This window comes from Phaenicophaeus curvirostris, chromosome Z (genome assembly GCF_032191515.1).
Source record: "Phaenicophaeus curvirostris isolate KB17595 chromosome Z, BPBGC_Pcur_1.0, whole genome shotgun sequence".
Taxonomy (NCBI): domain Eukaryota; kingdom Metazoa; phylum Chordata; class Aves; order Cuculiformes; family Cuculidae; genus Phaenicophaeus; species Phaenicophaeus curvirostris.
The window spans coordinates 74,190,438-74,208,186 of record NC_091431.1 but is presented as its reverse complement, the minus strand read 5'-3'; the positions used below and the strand labels follow the sequence as shown (position 1 = coordinate 74,208,186).

Sequence of the window (17,749 nt, the reverse complement as noted above, 5' to 3'; positions counted from 1 at the left end):
CACCCCTCCCCGCAGCCCTGGCGCGTTGATGGGAGCCGCGGCCCCGCGGAGCCCCCGCCGCGCTCCGCACCCGCGCAAAGCGGCGCGGCGCCGGCGAGACCCGCGCGCCCCCCCCGCCGCGATGCTCTGAACGCGCCCTGAAACAACATATATATATCTCATATATATATATATTCATTTTGGGGGGGGGGGCAAAACCACACCGCGCAAACCCTCCCCTCACCTCCCCTTCTTTTTTTTTTTTTTTTTAAATTCTTTAATTTTTCATTTTTGGGCAAAACTAAACCGCGCAACCTCTACCCCCCACCCCTTTTTGGTTTTTGTTTTTTTTTTTTCTTTAAACAAACCGAGCAACCCCTACTCCCGCCCCGTCTCTTTATTTTTTTTTTTAATTTTTGGGGAGAAACCAAAGCGCGCAACCCCTACCTTTACCCCTCCTTTTTTTTTTTTTTCCCTCTTTTAATTTTTGGGCAAAGCCACACCGCGCACCCGTTCTTTTTTCTTATTATTTTTCTTTTTTTGACAAAGCCGCACCGCGCAACCTCCTCCTCCGTCGCGTTTCCTTTTATTAATTCGTTTTTTAATCCTTAATCGCTCATTTCGGGGCAAACCCACACCGCGCAACCTCCTCCTCCGCGCACGGTATAATTTTTTTTTTCAGAATTTTTTTTTTTTTCTCTTTAATCTCCCACTTTTGGGCGAGCCCGCCGCCGCAACCCTCCTTTACTTTTTTTCTTATTCTTTTTTTCCCCGCTTCCACTCGCCTTCCTCGGCGGCGCGGGTCTGCGCACCACCCCCCCCCACCCGCCTCCCCCCCACCCCCGCGGGTGGCGGCGGCGGCGGGACCCGCGCCCCCCACCGCGGAGGCTGGCGGATGCCACAGGCCGCCTCGCCCCCGCCGCCCCCCGCCGCCGCCCCCCGCTCCATCCCGGCTCCCGGCCCCTTCATGCGCGGCGGCCGGCATGCCCGTTCCGTAGCCGGGGGCCCGTCCTCTCGTCCCGCATGTTCAGGACCAAACGCTCGGTGCTCGTCCGGCGGCTCTGGCGGAGCCGCGCGCCCGGCGGCGAGGAGGAGGAGGAGGAGGCGGCGGCGGGGGGAGGACGAGGAGGAGGAGGAGGAGGAGGCGGAGGAGGAGGAGGAGGAGGTGGAGGCGACCCCGGCGAGGCGGACGCGGCTCCTGCGTGCGGGGCCGGGCGCGGGTGCTGCCCGGGGAAAGGCGGCCGGGCCGGGAGGGCTCCCGCGGGCGCGGAGGCGGAGCTGAAGGCGCTGACCCAGGCCGTGCTGAAGCGGCTGAAGGAGCGGCAGCTGGAGGGGCTGCTGCACGCCGTGGAGTCCCGCGGCGGGGCGCGGACCCCCTGCCTGCTGCTGCCCGCCAAGGCCGACTCCCGGCTCGGGCAGCACTGGTACCCGCTGCCGCTGCTGCTCTGCAAGGTGTTCCGCTGGCCCGACCTCCGGCACTGCGCGCAGGTGAAGCGCCTGTGCGGCTGCGAGTCCTACGGCAAAGCCCACCCCGAGCTCGTCTGCTGCAACCCGCACCACCTCAGCCGGCTCTGCGAGCTCGGTACGTGCCTCCGAGGGGGAGCGGAGCGGGGATGCTCGGGGGGATGCTCAGAGGGATGTGGAGGGTGCTCGAGGGGATCCTCGGAGGGTGCTGGAGGGGATGCTCGAGGAGATACTGGAGGGGATGCTCGGGGGATGCTCGAGGGGATGCTCGGGGGATGCTCGAGGGGATGCTGGAGGAGATACTCGGGGGATGCTCGGAGGGATCCGGGGAAGCTGGAGGGGATGCTCGAGGAGATACTCGGGGGATGCTCGGGGGCAATGCTCAAGGGGTCGCGGGGGATTCTCGGGGGGATGCTCGAGGAAATGTTCGGGGAGATGCTCGGGGGGTGCTTTAAGGGATGCTCGGGGGGATGCTTGAGGGGATGCTCGAAGGGGTGTTCGGGGGATGCTCGAGGAGATACTCAAGGCGATGCTCGAGGAGAGACTCGGGGAGATACTCGGGGGATGCTCGGGGGGATGCGGGGGATGCTCTCGGGGCGCTCAGGAGATGCGGGCGGGTGTTCGGAGGTGGTGAGCGCTGGAAGGGATGGGAGACAACGTGGCTTGTCCCCAAGCGACGGGGGTGGGTGGCACTGGGGCGTGCGTGCGAGACGAGGCAGGTGGTGGAAGTGGAACTGGGGTGGGTGACCCTGAGGAGGGGGGATGCGACAGGACCTGGGTGCTGCGAGGTTGCAGGGGTGGGTGGTCGGCACGGGGGTGGTGGGCACTGGAGAGGGTGCGAGACAGCGTGGGTGCTGCCAGGGGACGGGGGTGGGTGGTCGAAAAGGGGGGGGGTTGCGGCCCCGCTCGTACTGATAATTAACCACCCTCTACTGCAACCAACCTCCCCGCCCCCCCAACACACACACACACACAAATCCCTTTGCGTTGTGGGTTTTTATGTAATTAGTTCTAATTTTGGGGAGGGGGCGAGCCCTTTTCCCCGCACGGGGCTGGGGGGGATGCATCCCTGATCACTTCAACCAGCCCCTCCACCCCTATAACAGCAAAAATCCCTTTACTTCACGGTGTTCTGTGTGATTAATTGTGGGGAGGGGATGAGCCTGTTTCCCTGTACTGGGGTGGTCGACGCGGGGCTGGGGGGATGCAGCCCCGCTCACACTGGACTTTGATTAACCACCTCCTAGTGCAAACTCACCCTCCCCCTCGAAAAAAAAAAAGTCACCCAAGAAATCCCATTGCATTGAGACTCTTTTTATTTTTGGGGAGGGGGCGAGCCCCTTTCCCCGCACGGGGGTGGTTGATAGGGGACTGGGGGAGTTGCAACCCTGCTCACACCGAACTTTTATTACACACACACCCCCCCCAGCTGCAAGAATCCCTTTGCATTCCCCCCCAGCTACAAGAATCCCTTTGCACCGCGGTTTTCTATGTGATTAACGTTAATTGTGGGGAGGGGGCGAGTCCCTTTCTCTGCTCAGGGGTGGTTTGTAGGAGACTGGGGGGGGGGGGGGTGCAGCCCCACTCACACTGAACTTTAACCATCTCCTAGTGCAAACTCTCCCTCTCACCCAAAAAAAAACCACCAAGAAATCCCATTGCATTTGTGGTGTTTTATGAGATTCTTTTTATTTTTGGGGAGGGGGCGAGACCTTTCCCCGCAGGGGGGTGGTTGATAGGGGGCTAGGGGGGGATGCACATTAAACTTTTATCAACAACCCCTCCTGTATAAGAGCAAAAACCCCTTTACGCGTGGAGTTGTATGGGATGAGCGTTTAATTGTGGGGAGGGGGCTGCCCCCCTGCCTCCCCGCTCCCAGCCGGGGGATTAGGATCCTGCCTGGCGCGGTGTCCGGCTCCACTCAGACATCCCGAGCGGCAGATAGCAGGGAGACTGGCGCCAGACGGCCCCTTTTGTTTATCTGACAGCTAAATATCAAGGCAATCACCGCCTCGCTGCCCTGCCTCCAACCCCCAGAGCTAAGACAAACAGTTTGGCTAAAAGAATGCCACTGTTATCATAAGTTCCTATCTTTTCTCTTTCTCTTTTTTTTTTTTTTCCTTTCTCCTTTCTCATGGCTCTGCCTTTATTTTCTCTCTACTTTTCTAATTCCAGAGTCTCCCCCTCCACCCTACTCCAGATATCCAATGGATTTTCTCAAACCAACTGGTAAGTGCGATTTTATTTTTTTTTTTTCAATGCAGACTGCAGATTAAAAAAAAAAAGGGGGGGGGGGGAAGGGGAAACAGCCCCTTTCTCAGGGGGAAATAGAATCCTAGAATCACAGAATCACCAGGTTGGAAGAGACCCACCGGATCATTGAGTCCAACCATTCCTATCAAACACTAAACCATGTCCCTCAGCACCTCGTCCACCCTGCTTTTGTCCCCCTGCCTTTGTGCCCCCTGGATGCTTTGTGCCTGTGGGCTGCTCACCTGCTTCCCTGCCTTCTCATCCCCCTGGAAGAACTTATAGAACCATAGACTGTTTTTGGTTGGAGGGGACCTTAAAGCGCACCCCGTTCCAACCCCTCTGCCACGGGCAGGGACGCCTCCCACGGGTGTTTAGTTCACATAGGGTTTACCCAGGACACCCTCCTGCATAAACAGGGTGTCTTTAAATTTTAAAACTCTGGCAGGAAACCCCAGGAGGGATTGCAATGCAGCGCAGGCCTCTGCTTGCTGCCAGAGTCACTTGGAAAGCTGGGAAAACCATGGGCTCCAGTTGTAGACGGCAGCCGTGCCGCCTGCTCCCACACCCGCCTGTGAATTTGTGGGGGTTTAGGTTGGGATCCAGCACTTGCTCGTGTTAGCATCTTCCTGATAGCTGGGAACCCCAGTGAACCCTGACAAATGGATTGGCTGAAATCCTCTGGTGTTTTAAAGGAGCCTAATCCCAGATTGAAAAAATTAGGAGAGGGGGTGAAAAGGGCTTTTTTTCCCCTCCGCTTCCTCCCCCTTTTTTTTTTCCCTAGCACCGGTCTGCGTGCCTGTTGCTTGTAATTGAATGTCAGGGTGCCAGGGGAGAAGCCCATTTGAGGCTGGCACCAGCTCTTTTGCGGTTGTCTGCATAAACTCTTGCTTGGCAGTGAGCGCGCTGGGTGTGAGATAAATCGGGCTGGAAGAAGGAGGAGAGGTGGGGAGAGTTGGAAACAAGGGGAGCTCGGGGAGGAGCGGCTCCCGGCTCCCCAGGGATGAGTGGATGGAGAGGGTTGGCTGGAACGTGGTGGTCACTGTGGTTGTGTCTGTGAGAGGCAGTACAGGGAGGCAAGAGAGAAGTATTTTTATCAGATTGTTGGGTTTTTTTAACTTGGCTGAAAGGACAGTTTGTGTTAAAATTGCTGCTGTTCAGTTTCTGGGGGCTAAAAGGACTCCCAGGTTTGAGGTTGCTCGGACACACAGGGGTCCCATCATGCCCATTACTCCCTCACGGGCTGGGCTGTTTGTTTTGCCCTCTAACGAAACTCTAATCAGTCTCTTTATGCCATGTGGAAATAAGGAAAGATGTTTAACAAACAAGTGGGTTGCGAAGTACCAAATATTTTGTTTCAGTGTGAAAAAACAGGAGATAAAAAGCTCATGAATGAAAGGGGGAGTCGGTTCGACATCCCCAGCTGAGTATCCCAAGCACGTGCTGGCATGCAGAAGGGTTATCTGACTCTGAGGGTCTGCTGTGTCCTGAAGGTTTGCGGGTTTGGGTGAGCCTGGTGTCATTTCAGCTGTGTTTCTGCAGCACTCCCCTAAAAATTTCTATTTCTGCCTCTGTTGCCTTTCTTTCTACCAAATGATGATCCTGGCATGCGATGCAGAGGGGTTCAGAGATGAAGGTGAAAGGGGTTAAAGCTTACCTTTGGTTTCCTGTAAAGATGTTAGGATAAATCTATTAGCAGGGTTTAAACAACCCATCTGCCTCTGCCAGGACCTCATTTTCAGTTAGCCGAGTGATATATTTATTCATTAGCAAGTGTTGACATAAGGTAGCAAAATGTGTGTAAACAGAAAAGCCGCAGAACATGAATGTGCCATTTCGAAAGGAAAAGTTATTCCTATCGGCCAATAGGAAGTGATTAACACTGCCCATCGGAAACGCAGAAACAACTGGGTTACTCACCAAAAAGTCCTCCTTTTTTTTCCTTTTTGAAAGAAAAACCCATTTGGCAGCTGAACTCTGACTAACGGGGCCGCGGCAGGCGCAAGCGGAGCCTGGAAGTCTGTTGTCGTAGGTGGGTTTTGCAAACTCAGGGTTTCTTGGCGTTTCCTCTGCGAAGGGACCGAGGGTTTCCCCCTCCCAGTATCGGTACCATCTCCTGCGGCAGTTTCCCAGCAAGGATTGCTGCCCATGGGCTGGCTAGGTGGGAGAGTGGGTGATGTTGGGAAGGTGTGAAGCCTTTTGCCTTGCTGTCTTTTCCAGTTGGACCTTGGGTGGGAGTGATCCCTCCATTTAGACTTGGGAAACTGAGTCTGCCATGGGAAAACGCACGCAGTAGAAAGCTTCTGCTTTTCAGTCGAGCCTGATGGTGGTAATAAGAATGTTTAAGTATTTAGTGCTGTGTCTTGTAAGTGCTTCATATGGACAGAGAGACAGGAATACCTGGACCAGCATGGGCTCCAAAAGCAGTCAGCAGTGCCCAAGATCATAGAATAATGGGATGGTTTGGGTTAGAAGGGGCATTTAAAGGTCCCGTCTAGTCCAACCCTCCTGCAGCGAGCAGGGACAACTTCAACTCAATCAGGTTGCTCAGAACCCCATCCAACCTGATATTGAATGTTTCCAGGGACGGGACATCCACCACCTCTCTGGGCAACCTGGGCCAGTGTTTCACCTCCCTCACGGGAAAAAAATTCTTCCTTCTGCCTAGTCTGAATTTCCCTTTTTTAGTTTAAAACCATTATGCTAGTGATTGCTTTTTTTTTTTTTTTTGGGAGGCGAGTGAGGCTGAGACGGGCTGTGTCACTGTCTGGAGGAAAGCAAGGATTGGGTGGTGAAATGCTGGATCAGACTGTGTGTTGGTAGGATAGATCTGGTGTTTTTGCCCTCACCGTAGAGTGGAAAGATCTGCCCCTGACAGCTGGGTTACCTGCAGGAAGACTGTGGGTCCAGGCTGGGTTGGTTGTTCATCAAGGAGAGGACTTTCCCTCTTCTGTTCAGGGAATGGTTGAAGGGATGGGTGATGGTGGCTTGCACCGTGCCACTCACTCTTAATTTGAGAGGTGTATGGCGCTCTGCATCGCCAGTATCCCTACAGGAATGCCACTTGTGGCTGCATTGGAAACAAGATGGATAGTGCTGCCCCCAGGAATAATTGTGCATCTCTGTGATGGTTTTATATTGTGGGAAGACAGTTTGGGGAGGAGATTCATGTACATTAGGCTTGGGTAAACCTCTGATGCTGTGACCCGTTGGTGCTGAAAATAAAATGAGCCTTGGTGTCCCCCTACTAGTGAGAGCCCTTGGCAGATCTGAGGGTGATGGGAAGAGTGCAAAGATTAAACCAGCCATGTGTAGGACAGAGAGCCCAGGAGGGTCCTGCTTTTGGGCTTATCCCACACCTGACCATCACACTTGGTCTAGAATCGAGGCACATCCGCTCTGTGTCCTCTAAAGAGTCTTCAGAGGGTAATTAATTGAAAGGAACTAGGTGTTGGATGATGGGACACAAGATGGGAGCTGACAGTTGTAAAGAAGTCACAAAAGGACTTTAATTTGGAGGATCAGTGAGCAGTCCAGGTGTTTATAGAGGCTCTGAATCTGTCCTCGTGTTCAGCCTCAGTGCAGATATGTCAGAAGGCAAGTGAATTTGCAGTCAAACTGGAGCAGCATTGCAGTAAGAGCAGCCTCACTCCGTTGTTGGTGTTATGCATTTTAAGTCGGGATAGGATTGTCTCCTGCCATCCTGTCCAGTTTGGTGATGTGTGATCACAACAGAGGACCTGGTGATGTGTGATCCCTGGAGTAAGGCAACGTGAAAAGGGCAAATTGTCTCACAGGGCTTCATCAGGGAGCTGTAACTGAGGGCAGATGGAGCCCAGCGTGGGGCAGGGTGTTCCAGCCTGCGTCCAGAAGGCATCTGTAACCCAAGTTGTTCAAGCTGTCTCAGAGGAAAGGAAGGGAGAGTCTTCTGTCTGGACTAGAAAGGGTTAAAAGAAGGGAAAAAAGCCTAGTTCTTCAAAGCATAGAAAGCAGGACAAGGCATCTAGAGAGTGTATCTTATACAGTATTTCACAAGTAAGTCCATTTCCTGTCTCCCCTATTGTTTTTGGTTTGATTAAGTATATCCTGTTAAACTGTGTATTCCTGTTAGGGCTCCTACTTTACTCTGAGGCAGGAATTTCTTTTCAGTGAGATTTCAAGGATGAGATCTAGAAAAATTAGTTTATCAGTAGGGAGAAACTTGGCTGTCCTGGTGGTGGCTTTTGCTTTGAGACATAGCCATCAACAGAACAATGTCACTAAGAGAGCCCAAATTTGATGATACCCGTAGTACAGAAGTTCGTGTGAACTTAATAGATCTTCTCAGGCGTGGAGAGTCCTCAGGCTTGATTCCCCCATGGCTGAAAAGCTGAATTTGTCTGCAGGATAAGGGGATCAGTGTAGGCTGCTGGCTTGTGTCGCTTGGAGGAGCTGGCTTGGGATGGAAAAGTCCAAACCTTGAGTTCAAATGCCTCCATGCATGAGGAGAAACCTCTAACAGGGCAGCTGATCTTAGCATCCAGGGAGCACAAACATAGACTGTTTGCCAGAAAAGGGTGGTGGTGAGACATTTTCCCTTTGGTTCCCATTTCAGTGAGTTACAGGTGTTGACTAAATTGGGTGCGTAAAGCCACGGTTTAAGCATTTTTGGGGAGCTCATTTACATCAGAACGATGACAACCTTGATCTCATTACTCGGTGACTGGGTTGAAGAGGTGGAAGCCAGTCTGTAATTTTTTACCAGTCTGTAATCAGCATTGGCTGGTGATGAAGCACAGCGCGGAGCCTTGATTGAGGCAATGAGTTAGGGTGGATGCTTCTTGATGAACTACTGTCTCTGTGCGGACAATTAGTAATCGCTTCCTGCTAAACCCTTTGGAATGTGTGTTCTGCTCACGGCAATGCTGGAAGCCTGAGAAGAAGTGACTATATACTGATTTTTATTTCCTATTTTCCTCCTCTCCAGCAGATTGTCCAGACTCTGTGCCTTCCTCCACTGAAACAGGGGGAACTAATTATCTAGCCCCTGGGGGGCTTTCAGGTAAGTCATCTCTTGTTCTTGATTTTGGTTGTGAGTTGCATTGATAGAGGGTTCTGACAGAAGGTGAAATGATGCTGGGCAGTTTTGGGAATGTGGGTTGTTGAGAAAGCTGTGCTCAGAGGGGGAATTGGGTTTCATTTCAGTAGCAGCTGCTTACTTCTTATGTAGAGGATGTGTTGAAATCCCAGGCACGGTTCTCCATCCCTGAGAGCCCGTATTTCCTTTGAGTTCCAGCTTTACGCTCCATTAATTTTTGGAGCGAGGCAGGAAGAGAAGGTGAAGGTTTTGGGAAGGTGAAGTGGTGTTGGTCACCCAACTGTTGGGGTGCATGGATTATCAGAGCAGGTGCAGGCGTGCCTTGCAGAAGGATTCGGTGTCAAACTTGCCTTGACGTGGTGGTGGTGTCTTGTCTCTGGGATGAGAGGTGCACTTGGGCTTTGCTCCTGGGAGGATAACCAGTATCCCACATCTCATGTGCAAGGCTCTTGGTGCTAGGGAGGAAAGGTGACCCCGTTTTTTTTGCAGAAGGTGTTTGCAGAGTGAGTGAATTGATGAGTCTTGTGGGTCCCTTCCAACGTGAGATATTCTGTGTTTTCCTTGTTTTCCCATTCTCCTTCAGCTGCCATGTGCCATTATGGGACAGGGTTGGACAGTGGTTTCCCCTCTCCTCTTAGGCTTTTTGTAGGATGGTTTGGATTGGAAAGGACCTTTAAAGGTCATCTAGTCCAGCTCCAAGCACATTTTCCAAGGTGTGATACCTCCAGCGCCTCATCTCCTGCCCCAGACCAGCCAACTCTGTGGCCAGGCTCTGTCTCTACCAGGATTAAATTGTCTGAAACCATGTACCTGCATGTACTTGCTGACGTTTGAAGGTGCTTTTCTTTGTCGAGATGTCTCCCTGATGTATGATTTATTCATTGCCCTGAAACTGGAATTTCAGAATTAGGTTGGTGGTGGCTGCGCGTGCGTGCATCTGCCACTGTCTCTCTCCAGGAATTGCGTTTGGTGTGGATGTCTTTAAGTGAGCCTTGTTTGTTTTTCTTTGGGTGTAATATATACCCTGTCTGTTATTTGAGAGGGGAGCATATTGTTTGTTCAAAGGCCCTAATGAGAATTAATCAAACGGAGGGGGAGAGGGAACAGAGAAACTTGTTGCTGGGTTTTTTTTTTTAATGCAGAAGAATTTTTGGGTTTTCTTCATTATTTTGCTATTGCAGCTTATAGCTGTAGGGAAGGAAAAAATGAGACTGTAGAAAGAAAAAAGACAAGAAGCAAAACAACACAATAAGGATGTTGTTAAATTTTTTTTTTTCCTTTTCCCTCCTGAAATACACCCGTTGCGGAGGGGAGGAGAGAGTTCGGTTCCACAGGATACCACATGAAATAAGCAGAGGAAGTACTTGCCTTTAAAAGGGGGCTTTCTATAAGGTTTGGCCTATTGATAACATCTCGTCTGGCTGCTCCGCTCCCGAAGGGAAGGCGCAGGAGGTGGGGGCTTGGGCTGCAGGAAATAACACGGCTTGTTCCTGGTGCCTCCCAAAGGGCTGTGGGAAGGGGAGCCCCAGCTCTCTAATTGAGCCTTCTCCCCAAAAGAAAGCTTATTTCCCCCGTGAAAATTCGGGGTTTTTTTTACTTATTTTGTTGTATTTTTATTATTTCAGTAGACGGGATTTTTTTTTTTTGTCTACCTTATCAAAGGTTCACCCCCCTAAAAAGCCTGGAAACAGCCTTTTACGATCATTAACCACTCTTTTTTCCTCCCTAAATGTAATTGTAGCCATTTAGTTTAATGAGGAGCTGATAGGAGAGTTGACTCATGAAGGGACACGGTTAGCTACCCAAGCCCTGAAACAAAGCCGAATGCCTCCACATGAAAGAGCATTTGTTTTGAATTTGCTCTGATTTACTGGCATCTCCCTTCCACACACAGAAGTGCAGCGCTGAAAATTCCCAACTGGAGAGACCCAGTCGAGAAAGGAAAATAAACGCACTTCGCAGCAATCCTCCAAAGCTCACTTTCTCCTTTCTTTCTACTCTCCCTTTGCATATTTTAGTTAGCAGAAGAGTATATTTGAAGAGGGCTTTAATGGGTTATTGGCAGGGCACGTGGGGAGTGCTTTGGCTTGGTCTTACCTGAGTTTGAGCAGATGGGGATCGGTGATGCGGGGTGGAGAATCCAGGAACCCTCACCCTTGTATTTGAAGTTCCTTGATGAAAGGGTGGCTCTAAGAAAAAGAAAAAACAACCCTGATTTTGATAGATACAGAAACTGAAGCAGGAGACTGTGGAAGAAGACATCATGAGTGGATGGTGGTGGTGGGTTCCTATAGCATCACAGGCTTTAGTCACCAGTGGTCGGCAGTGGATGCTGGTGTAGTCGCAGTCTTCAAAGTCAGTAGACCTGCTCCTAACATCTGGAAGCTGGAAGGGCTGGATTTAGTGATGCAGATCGCTCTCGGCACTGAAAACTTGGGCATGGGGCCAGCCTGGGGTTCACAGCTACTCTGGCAGGGAAACCATGTGGAGAGGTTGAGAGGATGATGGCAAGAAGAACTTTAAAAGAGGCATGGAAGAGAGTGCCCGTGGAGCTCTCCCTGGGGATCCTTTGATGACGGTGGGTCTTGGGTCTGGCCACTGCCAACGTCACAGTTTCATTCTGGAGGATGAAGGCCGCTTCATTGATAGCTACCAGAGATGCTGGAGGATGTGGGAGGGGGAGCGGCATGCCCACGAGGGTGTACGGGGTGTATTTCCCCCTTGCGATAACCAATCTGAGCCATTCTTTCCCTCCCTCCTCTCTCTCTTCCCCTTCCTGGCCCAGGAATGCAGTATTGCGTAGTCCTTGATGCTGCGCTGGTGTCTTCTTCTCATCCTACCTCCACTGTCTCTTCCCCAGACATCCCATTTCTTCACTGACTAATGCACCCTTCAATCCTGAGCGTTGTGGCTCTTGCTTCCGTATTCTTGCCTTTATTTGTTTTCTTATATCTTCATTTTTTATTGGTGGTCACTCTGTGGGTAGGCCAGGATTCCTCACTCCTGCTGTCTCCCACTGAGGTGGTTGTGCTCAGGTATTAACAGTCCACATCCTTTGTACCCTTGGCATTGTTAAAGGAGAGAGAAAAAATATCCCATTGCAGAAAAAATAATTTCTGTAAATAGGAGACAGTGGGTGGTTTTCCTTAAATTTTGAGCTGATGTGTTCCCAGCAGACGTGCTTCATTATGACTCTTCTTTCAAACAAGCAAACCTATGCTTGGAGAAGCCTGGAGGTAGCCGGGCTGTGGTGCAGTGGCATCTGATGGATGAGAGCCGAATTCACGTATAACCCATGGAGGAGCTCTACTCTGAGGATAGGAATGAGCTCACAGTACTTAATGGTTTTGGTGGTGTCTCCATGGGATGCTCTCCACTCAGCCTTGGACGTCTCCCTCTTGACCCAAGCATGGCATGGAGCTTCTGGCTCTTGGCTGTTGGAAGGTTGTGGTGGTCAAGAAGGTAGGACAGATGAACGGTGCTGGATCTATGAGCAAAGTGAAGCTCTCCAGGAAGCCCAGAGCTGGCCCTAATGGGGAAAGTGAGATGAGCTGGCTTGCATCCTTGCCTCTCCTGCTGCTTTTTTATCTGTAGGAATTATGTATAAAATATCAAACCTGAGAGCTTACCCAGATTTAACCCAATTCCATTGACTCGTCCTGACTCTGGAACCACCCCAGGGTCTCCTGGAGCCAGTGGATGTTGAGTGGTGATGCTTGGTGGGTGCTGAACTTGAGGCTGGGAGACCCGCAAGGTTCTTTCAGAGTGAGTGCAGCCTCAGTTTCTCCCTCCCAGCTGACTCTGAACAGAAAAGAGGGGAAAAGTCTTCTGGAGATGCATCAGCGTTGCTCCCTGCTCCAGCTCTCCCTGGGAGTGGGACCTCGTCTGGTTTAAGGGACTGCCTGGCTGAGTGACATTTCATTCTAAAATCGTGGGCAGGCTGGGAATGTTTCACTATGCCTCTGATCCCTGCTGGCATCTGCTCGCCAGGGAAAAAGCACCTTGTTCAGATCCGGAGCTCTTCACCTGCAGAAGCGGCTCCCCATCACTTCCCCCCGCCACGTAAACAGGATCCCGCGTGGTTTCTCCAGACAGAGTCCTGCTTGTGTTTTCCCATTCCCCCCTGCTTTCCACCTCCCTCTCTACAGAGTTTATAACCTCCTGTGAAATGCCTTTATTTACAAATTGGCATCCTATTATAATCTGAAACTGAGACATTTTCCTGTGGAACTAGGATTGTATATTTGTCCCAAGGATAAACAATTGCTTGGGTTTTTTTTTTTTTTTTTTAGTAAGTCACTTATTCTTGGTTTATTTTTGAGCATATATGTCCTTCTAATATTTTCTAATTTGCTTTGAGCGTTGCAAGGTGCTGCACCCTTTCCATCCCAGCGTTGTTGGAGATGTTACTTCGCCCCCGCAGCTTACCTAAAAAACACTGTCCAGTCCTGGAAAAGACAAGGTTATCAGGGGTTAACGCCTAGATGACAGCACTGGAGCCTCTGGAGCAAAGCAGGCTGCCTGCCAGACTAGGAGCCTCCCGGCTCGCCTCGCACATCATCTGACCGTGGCCGGCGGGGAGGAGGGAGCCGGCGCTTGGCACCAACCCCGGGTCTCTTGGCTTGGCTGCCTGCTCCGGCTCCTTTGGCCCTGTGGGGTTTTTTTTTAAGGGGGATCTCACCCTCTGGGGACCCTTGCACTGAGAACATGACTGGGATAGCCCTGTGCTGCTGCAGGGATGCTGGGGGCATCCTCCTCCTGGCTCTTAGCTAATTAAAATTCCCTCAAAGCAGGAGGACCCATTTAATAATTACATTTAAGTGCTCTGGAGCCTTTTGATCCTTTCCTAGATACTGTTCTACGATGGGTTTTAAAAAAAAAATGATGGCAGAGGCACTCCCCCATTAAATGCCGGGTGTTTTACTCCATCCCTGTACTGCTTCATTAAATCCATTTCTCCAGGCGCTGACAGATTTTCCCAACCAACCAAGCAATGCCTTGAGAGCAGCTGACGATAAAAGGCAGAGGAAGACCCCCCCACCAGTGAGTCCTTCATGGTGAAAACCATGATGAGTGCTGCTGGGGTTGTACCCTGCGAGCTGTTGTTTTTTGGGGAGGAACAAGGACAAAAAGCTGGATTTTGGAAGTTAGGTATCGTTTTGAACCATGCTCTGCTTGCAAAAGGTGCCCTGATAACTGCCAGCAACTTGATCGTTGGGGACATTTAAAACTCCAAGGGACAAAAACACTCCAAGAGGAGCAGCCCTGGGCTGGCAGGGATGCGGGCTGCATCGTTTCCATCGCCGCTGTCTGCCAGCAGGTATCACTTACACTAGGGGAACCAGTAACATTAACCACATGCATTTCCCCACCGCCAGCATGGGGGGATGCCTATTTCTAACCACGCTGGCCATGACCGCAAACCTCCATGCTGGGTTAAAAACAGGGGTACATCCCATTTTAGGGGGCACAGGGCAAAAATGGGGTGCGTGGAGCACCCCTAACCCTAAGCAAGTGCGTTAGGACAGTCATGGGCTGGGTGGCGGGTGCTGACCGGAGCCAGGCGTGGGAGGGTGCCAGCCCCACCGCTGTCCCCGTCCAGCTTGAATGACCCATGCCGCAGCCTGGCTGCCTGCCGACTGTCACAAAGGAGCTTCCTTTCCAGTTTATTTTCAGTGCCGAGATATTATTAACCGCTCAGGCACAGTCTCTGTTCTAGCCACCCTCGCTTTTTGCCTAAATCGCTTTGTTTTCACCCCCTGTCAGTGTGCTGAGGCCACCCGCTTGGCTCCTGTGCCGATGGGGGGTGCCGGTGGCATCACGGCTGCTGTTGAGGAATGGGAAGGTGTGGAGAAGCGAGTGGCCTGATCCTGTGTGAGGCTGAGGCTGGAGAAGGGAAGGCTTTGGATTAGCCCCTTGGTTTTGGGTTTTTTTTTTATTTTTTTTAACTACTTCTTTTAATAAAAGCAGCATCTTGAATGTTGCCAGCTACATCTTTCTCTGGTTTTTGTTTTTATTTTATTTTATTTTATTTTACCCTCTCCTCTCTCCTCTCCTCTCCTCTCCTCTCCTCTCCTCTCCTCTCCTCTCCTCTCCTCTCCTCTCCTCTCCTCTCCTCTCCTCTCCTCTCCTCTCCTCTCCTCTCCTCTCCTCTCCTCTCCTCTCCTCTCCTCTCCTCTCCTCTCCTCTCCTCTCCTCTCCTCTCCTCTCCTCTCCTCTCCTCTCCTCTCCTCTCCTCTCCTCTCCTCTCCTCTCCTCTCCTCTCCTCTCCTCTCCTCTCCTCTCCTCTCCTCTCCTCTCCTCTCCTCTCCTCTCCTCTCCTCTCCTCTCCTCTCCTCTCCTCTCCTCTCCTCTCCTCTCCTCTCCTCTCCTCTCCTCTCCTCTCCTCTCCTCTCCTCTCCTCTCCTCTCCTCTCCTCTCCTCTCCTCTCCTCTCCTCTCCTCTCCTCTCCTCTCCTCTCCTCTCCTCTCCTCTCCTCTCCTCTCGTCCTTCTCTCATCTCCTCCTTCTCTCCTCTCCCTATTTTACTTAGTTAATGCAAAAAAAGAGCTTTTCTGGGCAAGCATTGCAGGGATTGAGTTGTCAGGCCCAAAAAGGTTTTTTTCCACCTTTTTTTGTGCTACTGGGAATGTGACGTGGTATTTTCTAACAGATGGCCCTTTTTTCCCCTTTCTTCTTATTTTCTTGTTTTATTTTTCCCTTTTTTTCCCCTCCCCTCCTTTGGGTAGCCATTTAAATACGTGATGATAACTTTCACCATGTTAATTAACAGGAAACATTGGGACAAGCAGGAAATTACATCAGTCTTTTATGAGGAAAGAGCCAAGAAAAAAAAATTATTCAAGAAAACATAGTTATTAGTGAAAGGAAAGAAAGTGCTGGGGGAGGAGGAGAAGGAAAAGGAGGAAAAAAATCCCATCCCATGGGCCCTGCTTTTCTGAGGGAGGCTGCTCCAGTACTTTTATTTTATTTTCACTATGTTGAAAAATATTTGACTAGCAGGGTCACCTTTGCTTGAGCGCGACTCTCGAGATTCCCGAGGAATCTTTTCTTTTTTTTTTAAGCCTTTTCTCAGCTTCCTTCCCCAAACTGTGAGGCCTAGGAAGCTCTTGGCTGGGAGACTAATTTTGGTTTGGCTGCTCAGCCCTTCAAATTGGTCCCCACCCAGTGTCATTATCTTGGTTTTAACTTGCAAGGGGAAAAAAAAAAAAAAGAACAACAACCACCCTGTAAGAGCTGGCTCAGCCCTTCTCTACCCTTTTAACCTCGCTGCATAAAAAACCTCTCATCTTCAGCTCCCTGGTTGGGTTGCGCCAGCAGCGCTGAAGCACCACGAGGTGGTTGCAGGAGGGCCCAGTGATGCTTTTGGCGATGCTCTTCCATGTGCGATGGTGGGTACCTGGCTCTGCCATCCTTCCTCATCCTTCCTCTGGGATGAAGTAAGATGCCTGGTGGGGTGGTTGCAGGACATCCTGATGATGCTCTCAGGGATGTTCCTCGATGTGTGATGGTGGGTATCCGGCTCTGCAGTCCTTCCTCATCCTCCCTCTTGGATGAAGATGCCCAGTGAGGAGGTTGCAGGAAGTCACAGTGGTGCTCTTGGTGATGCTTGTCTGTGTGTGATGATTGGTAACTGGCTCTGCAGTCCTTCCTCATCTTCACTTGGGGATAGAGACACCCAGTGAGGTGGTTGCAGGGTGTTCTGGTTGCGTTCTTGGTGATGCTCCTCCTTGTGTGATGATGGGTACCTGGCTCTGCAGACTTCCCTCATCCTCCCTTGGGGATGAAGGAGGATGCCTGGTGGGGTGGTTGCAGGATGTCCTGGTGATGCTCTGGGTGATGCTCCTCCATGTGTGTTTGTGGGTACCTGGCTCCGTGGTCCTGCCTCATCCTCCCCTGGGGATGAAGTAAAATGCCTGGTGGGATGCTGGATTTTGATGAGCTGTCTTTGGGGTGAAGTCCTGGCTTCTGTGGGCTTTTCCATCTTTTCCCTGAGTACCTGAGCAGATGGAAAGGCAGATTTCTCTGTTAAATGAATAATTCAGAACCGCTCAGGCAGTTGAGCTTAGGTTGAGCTTAGGAGCATCGTTTCAAATACGTTACCGTATGTGTACGTAATGTGAGCCCATGGATGTTTATATATACGTATATATATGTGGAATATATATAGGTTACGTATATATGTTTAGGTTGAATTTGTTCAAGATATTAATATATATTGAATTCTAGTTTTAATATATTCAACATATACTTTATATATTAATGGTATTGAATATATCAGATATAATGAATATATAACGAATATGTTGAATATACTCAGCTTATACATAGATTGAAAAAAAACTGATATATATATAGATTGACTTGATTTTGTTTGTAGAGCTGCCAGTGTGGTGCCAAAAAGAGCTGGCTTTGCATCGGAGAGGCTTGAGTATTGGAAAGGTGGTAAAAGTTCAAGTATCTTTGCTTTTGCATCTGCTGATGTTGGCTCTGGATCTGGTGATTTTAAGTGATGGAAAACAATGTGTTGAATTTGTGGATGCTAAAAATCACTTGGTATCACTGCGGAGGGGGTGTTCCCTCCACGGTGGGTGATGCAAAGTAATGTTGGGGAGGTTGTGTCTGTTTGCACGCTGGTGTGCCAGGTGAAGTTTTGGGTGGAAAAGCAAGGAAAATAGCAAAATAGTTGAGAAATTAAACCATGAGATGGGATATTGCTCACCCATGTGGGATGGCTGCTTGTGACCCTGTGGCTGGGCTCCGGAGGCACCTTTCCAGGCAGAGTGGACGGAGTAAATAACTCCATAAAATCATCCTTTGAGCAGGAATCAAATAACAGGAGTTTTATTTGGAAAACGAGCTGGGAGCCTGAAGTTACATCACTGCGTTTGAACTGATGAATTCATTTTCTTTGGAAGCTAGGCTGAGACTTTTTAGCTCATTATAAGGAACAAACCCATAAATCTTCATACGTGGAGGC

At 50.6% G+C, this 17,749-nt stretch overlaps 1 protein-coding gene across 2 annotated transcripts in view; it reads left to right on the top strand.

The window, feature by feature from the left end:
• Window positions 1–907: 907 nt before the first annotated feature.
• The window catches only part of SMAD7 (SMAD family member 7), a 28,920-nt gene continuing 12,078 nt past the window's right edge, over window positions 908–17,749 (top strand). The window contains exons 1-3 of one of the 2 annotated variants that reach the window (XM_069881017.1): window positions 908–1,561; window positions 3,619–3,672; window positions 8,663–8,734. In XM_069881017.1, the coding sequence (XP_069737118.1) occupies window positions 1,003–1,561; window positions 3,619–3,672; window positions 8,663–8,734 (685 nt within the window). In that variant the 5' untranslated portion in view covers window positions 908–1,002. Of the gene's footprint in view, window positions 1,562–3,618; window positions 3,673–8,659; window positions 8,735–17,749 lie in introns of both variants that reach the window. The other variant, XM_069881016.1, reaches the window with a different exon arrangement.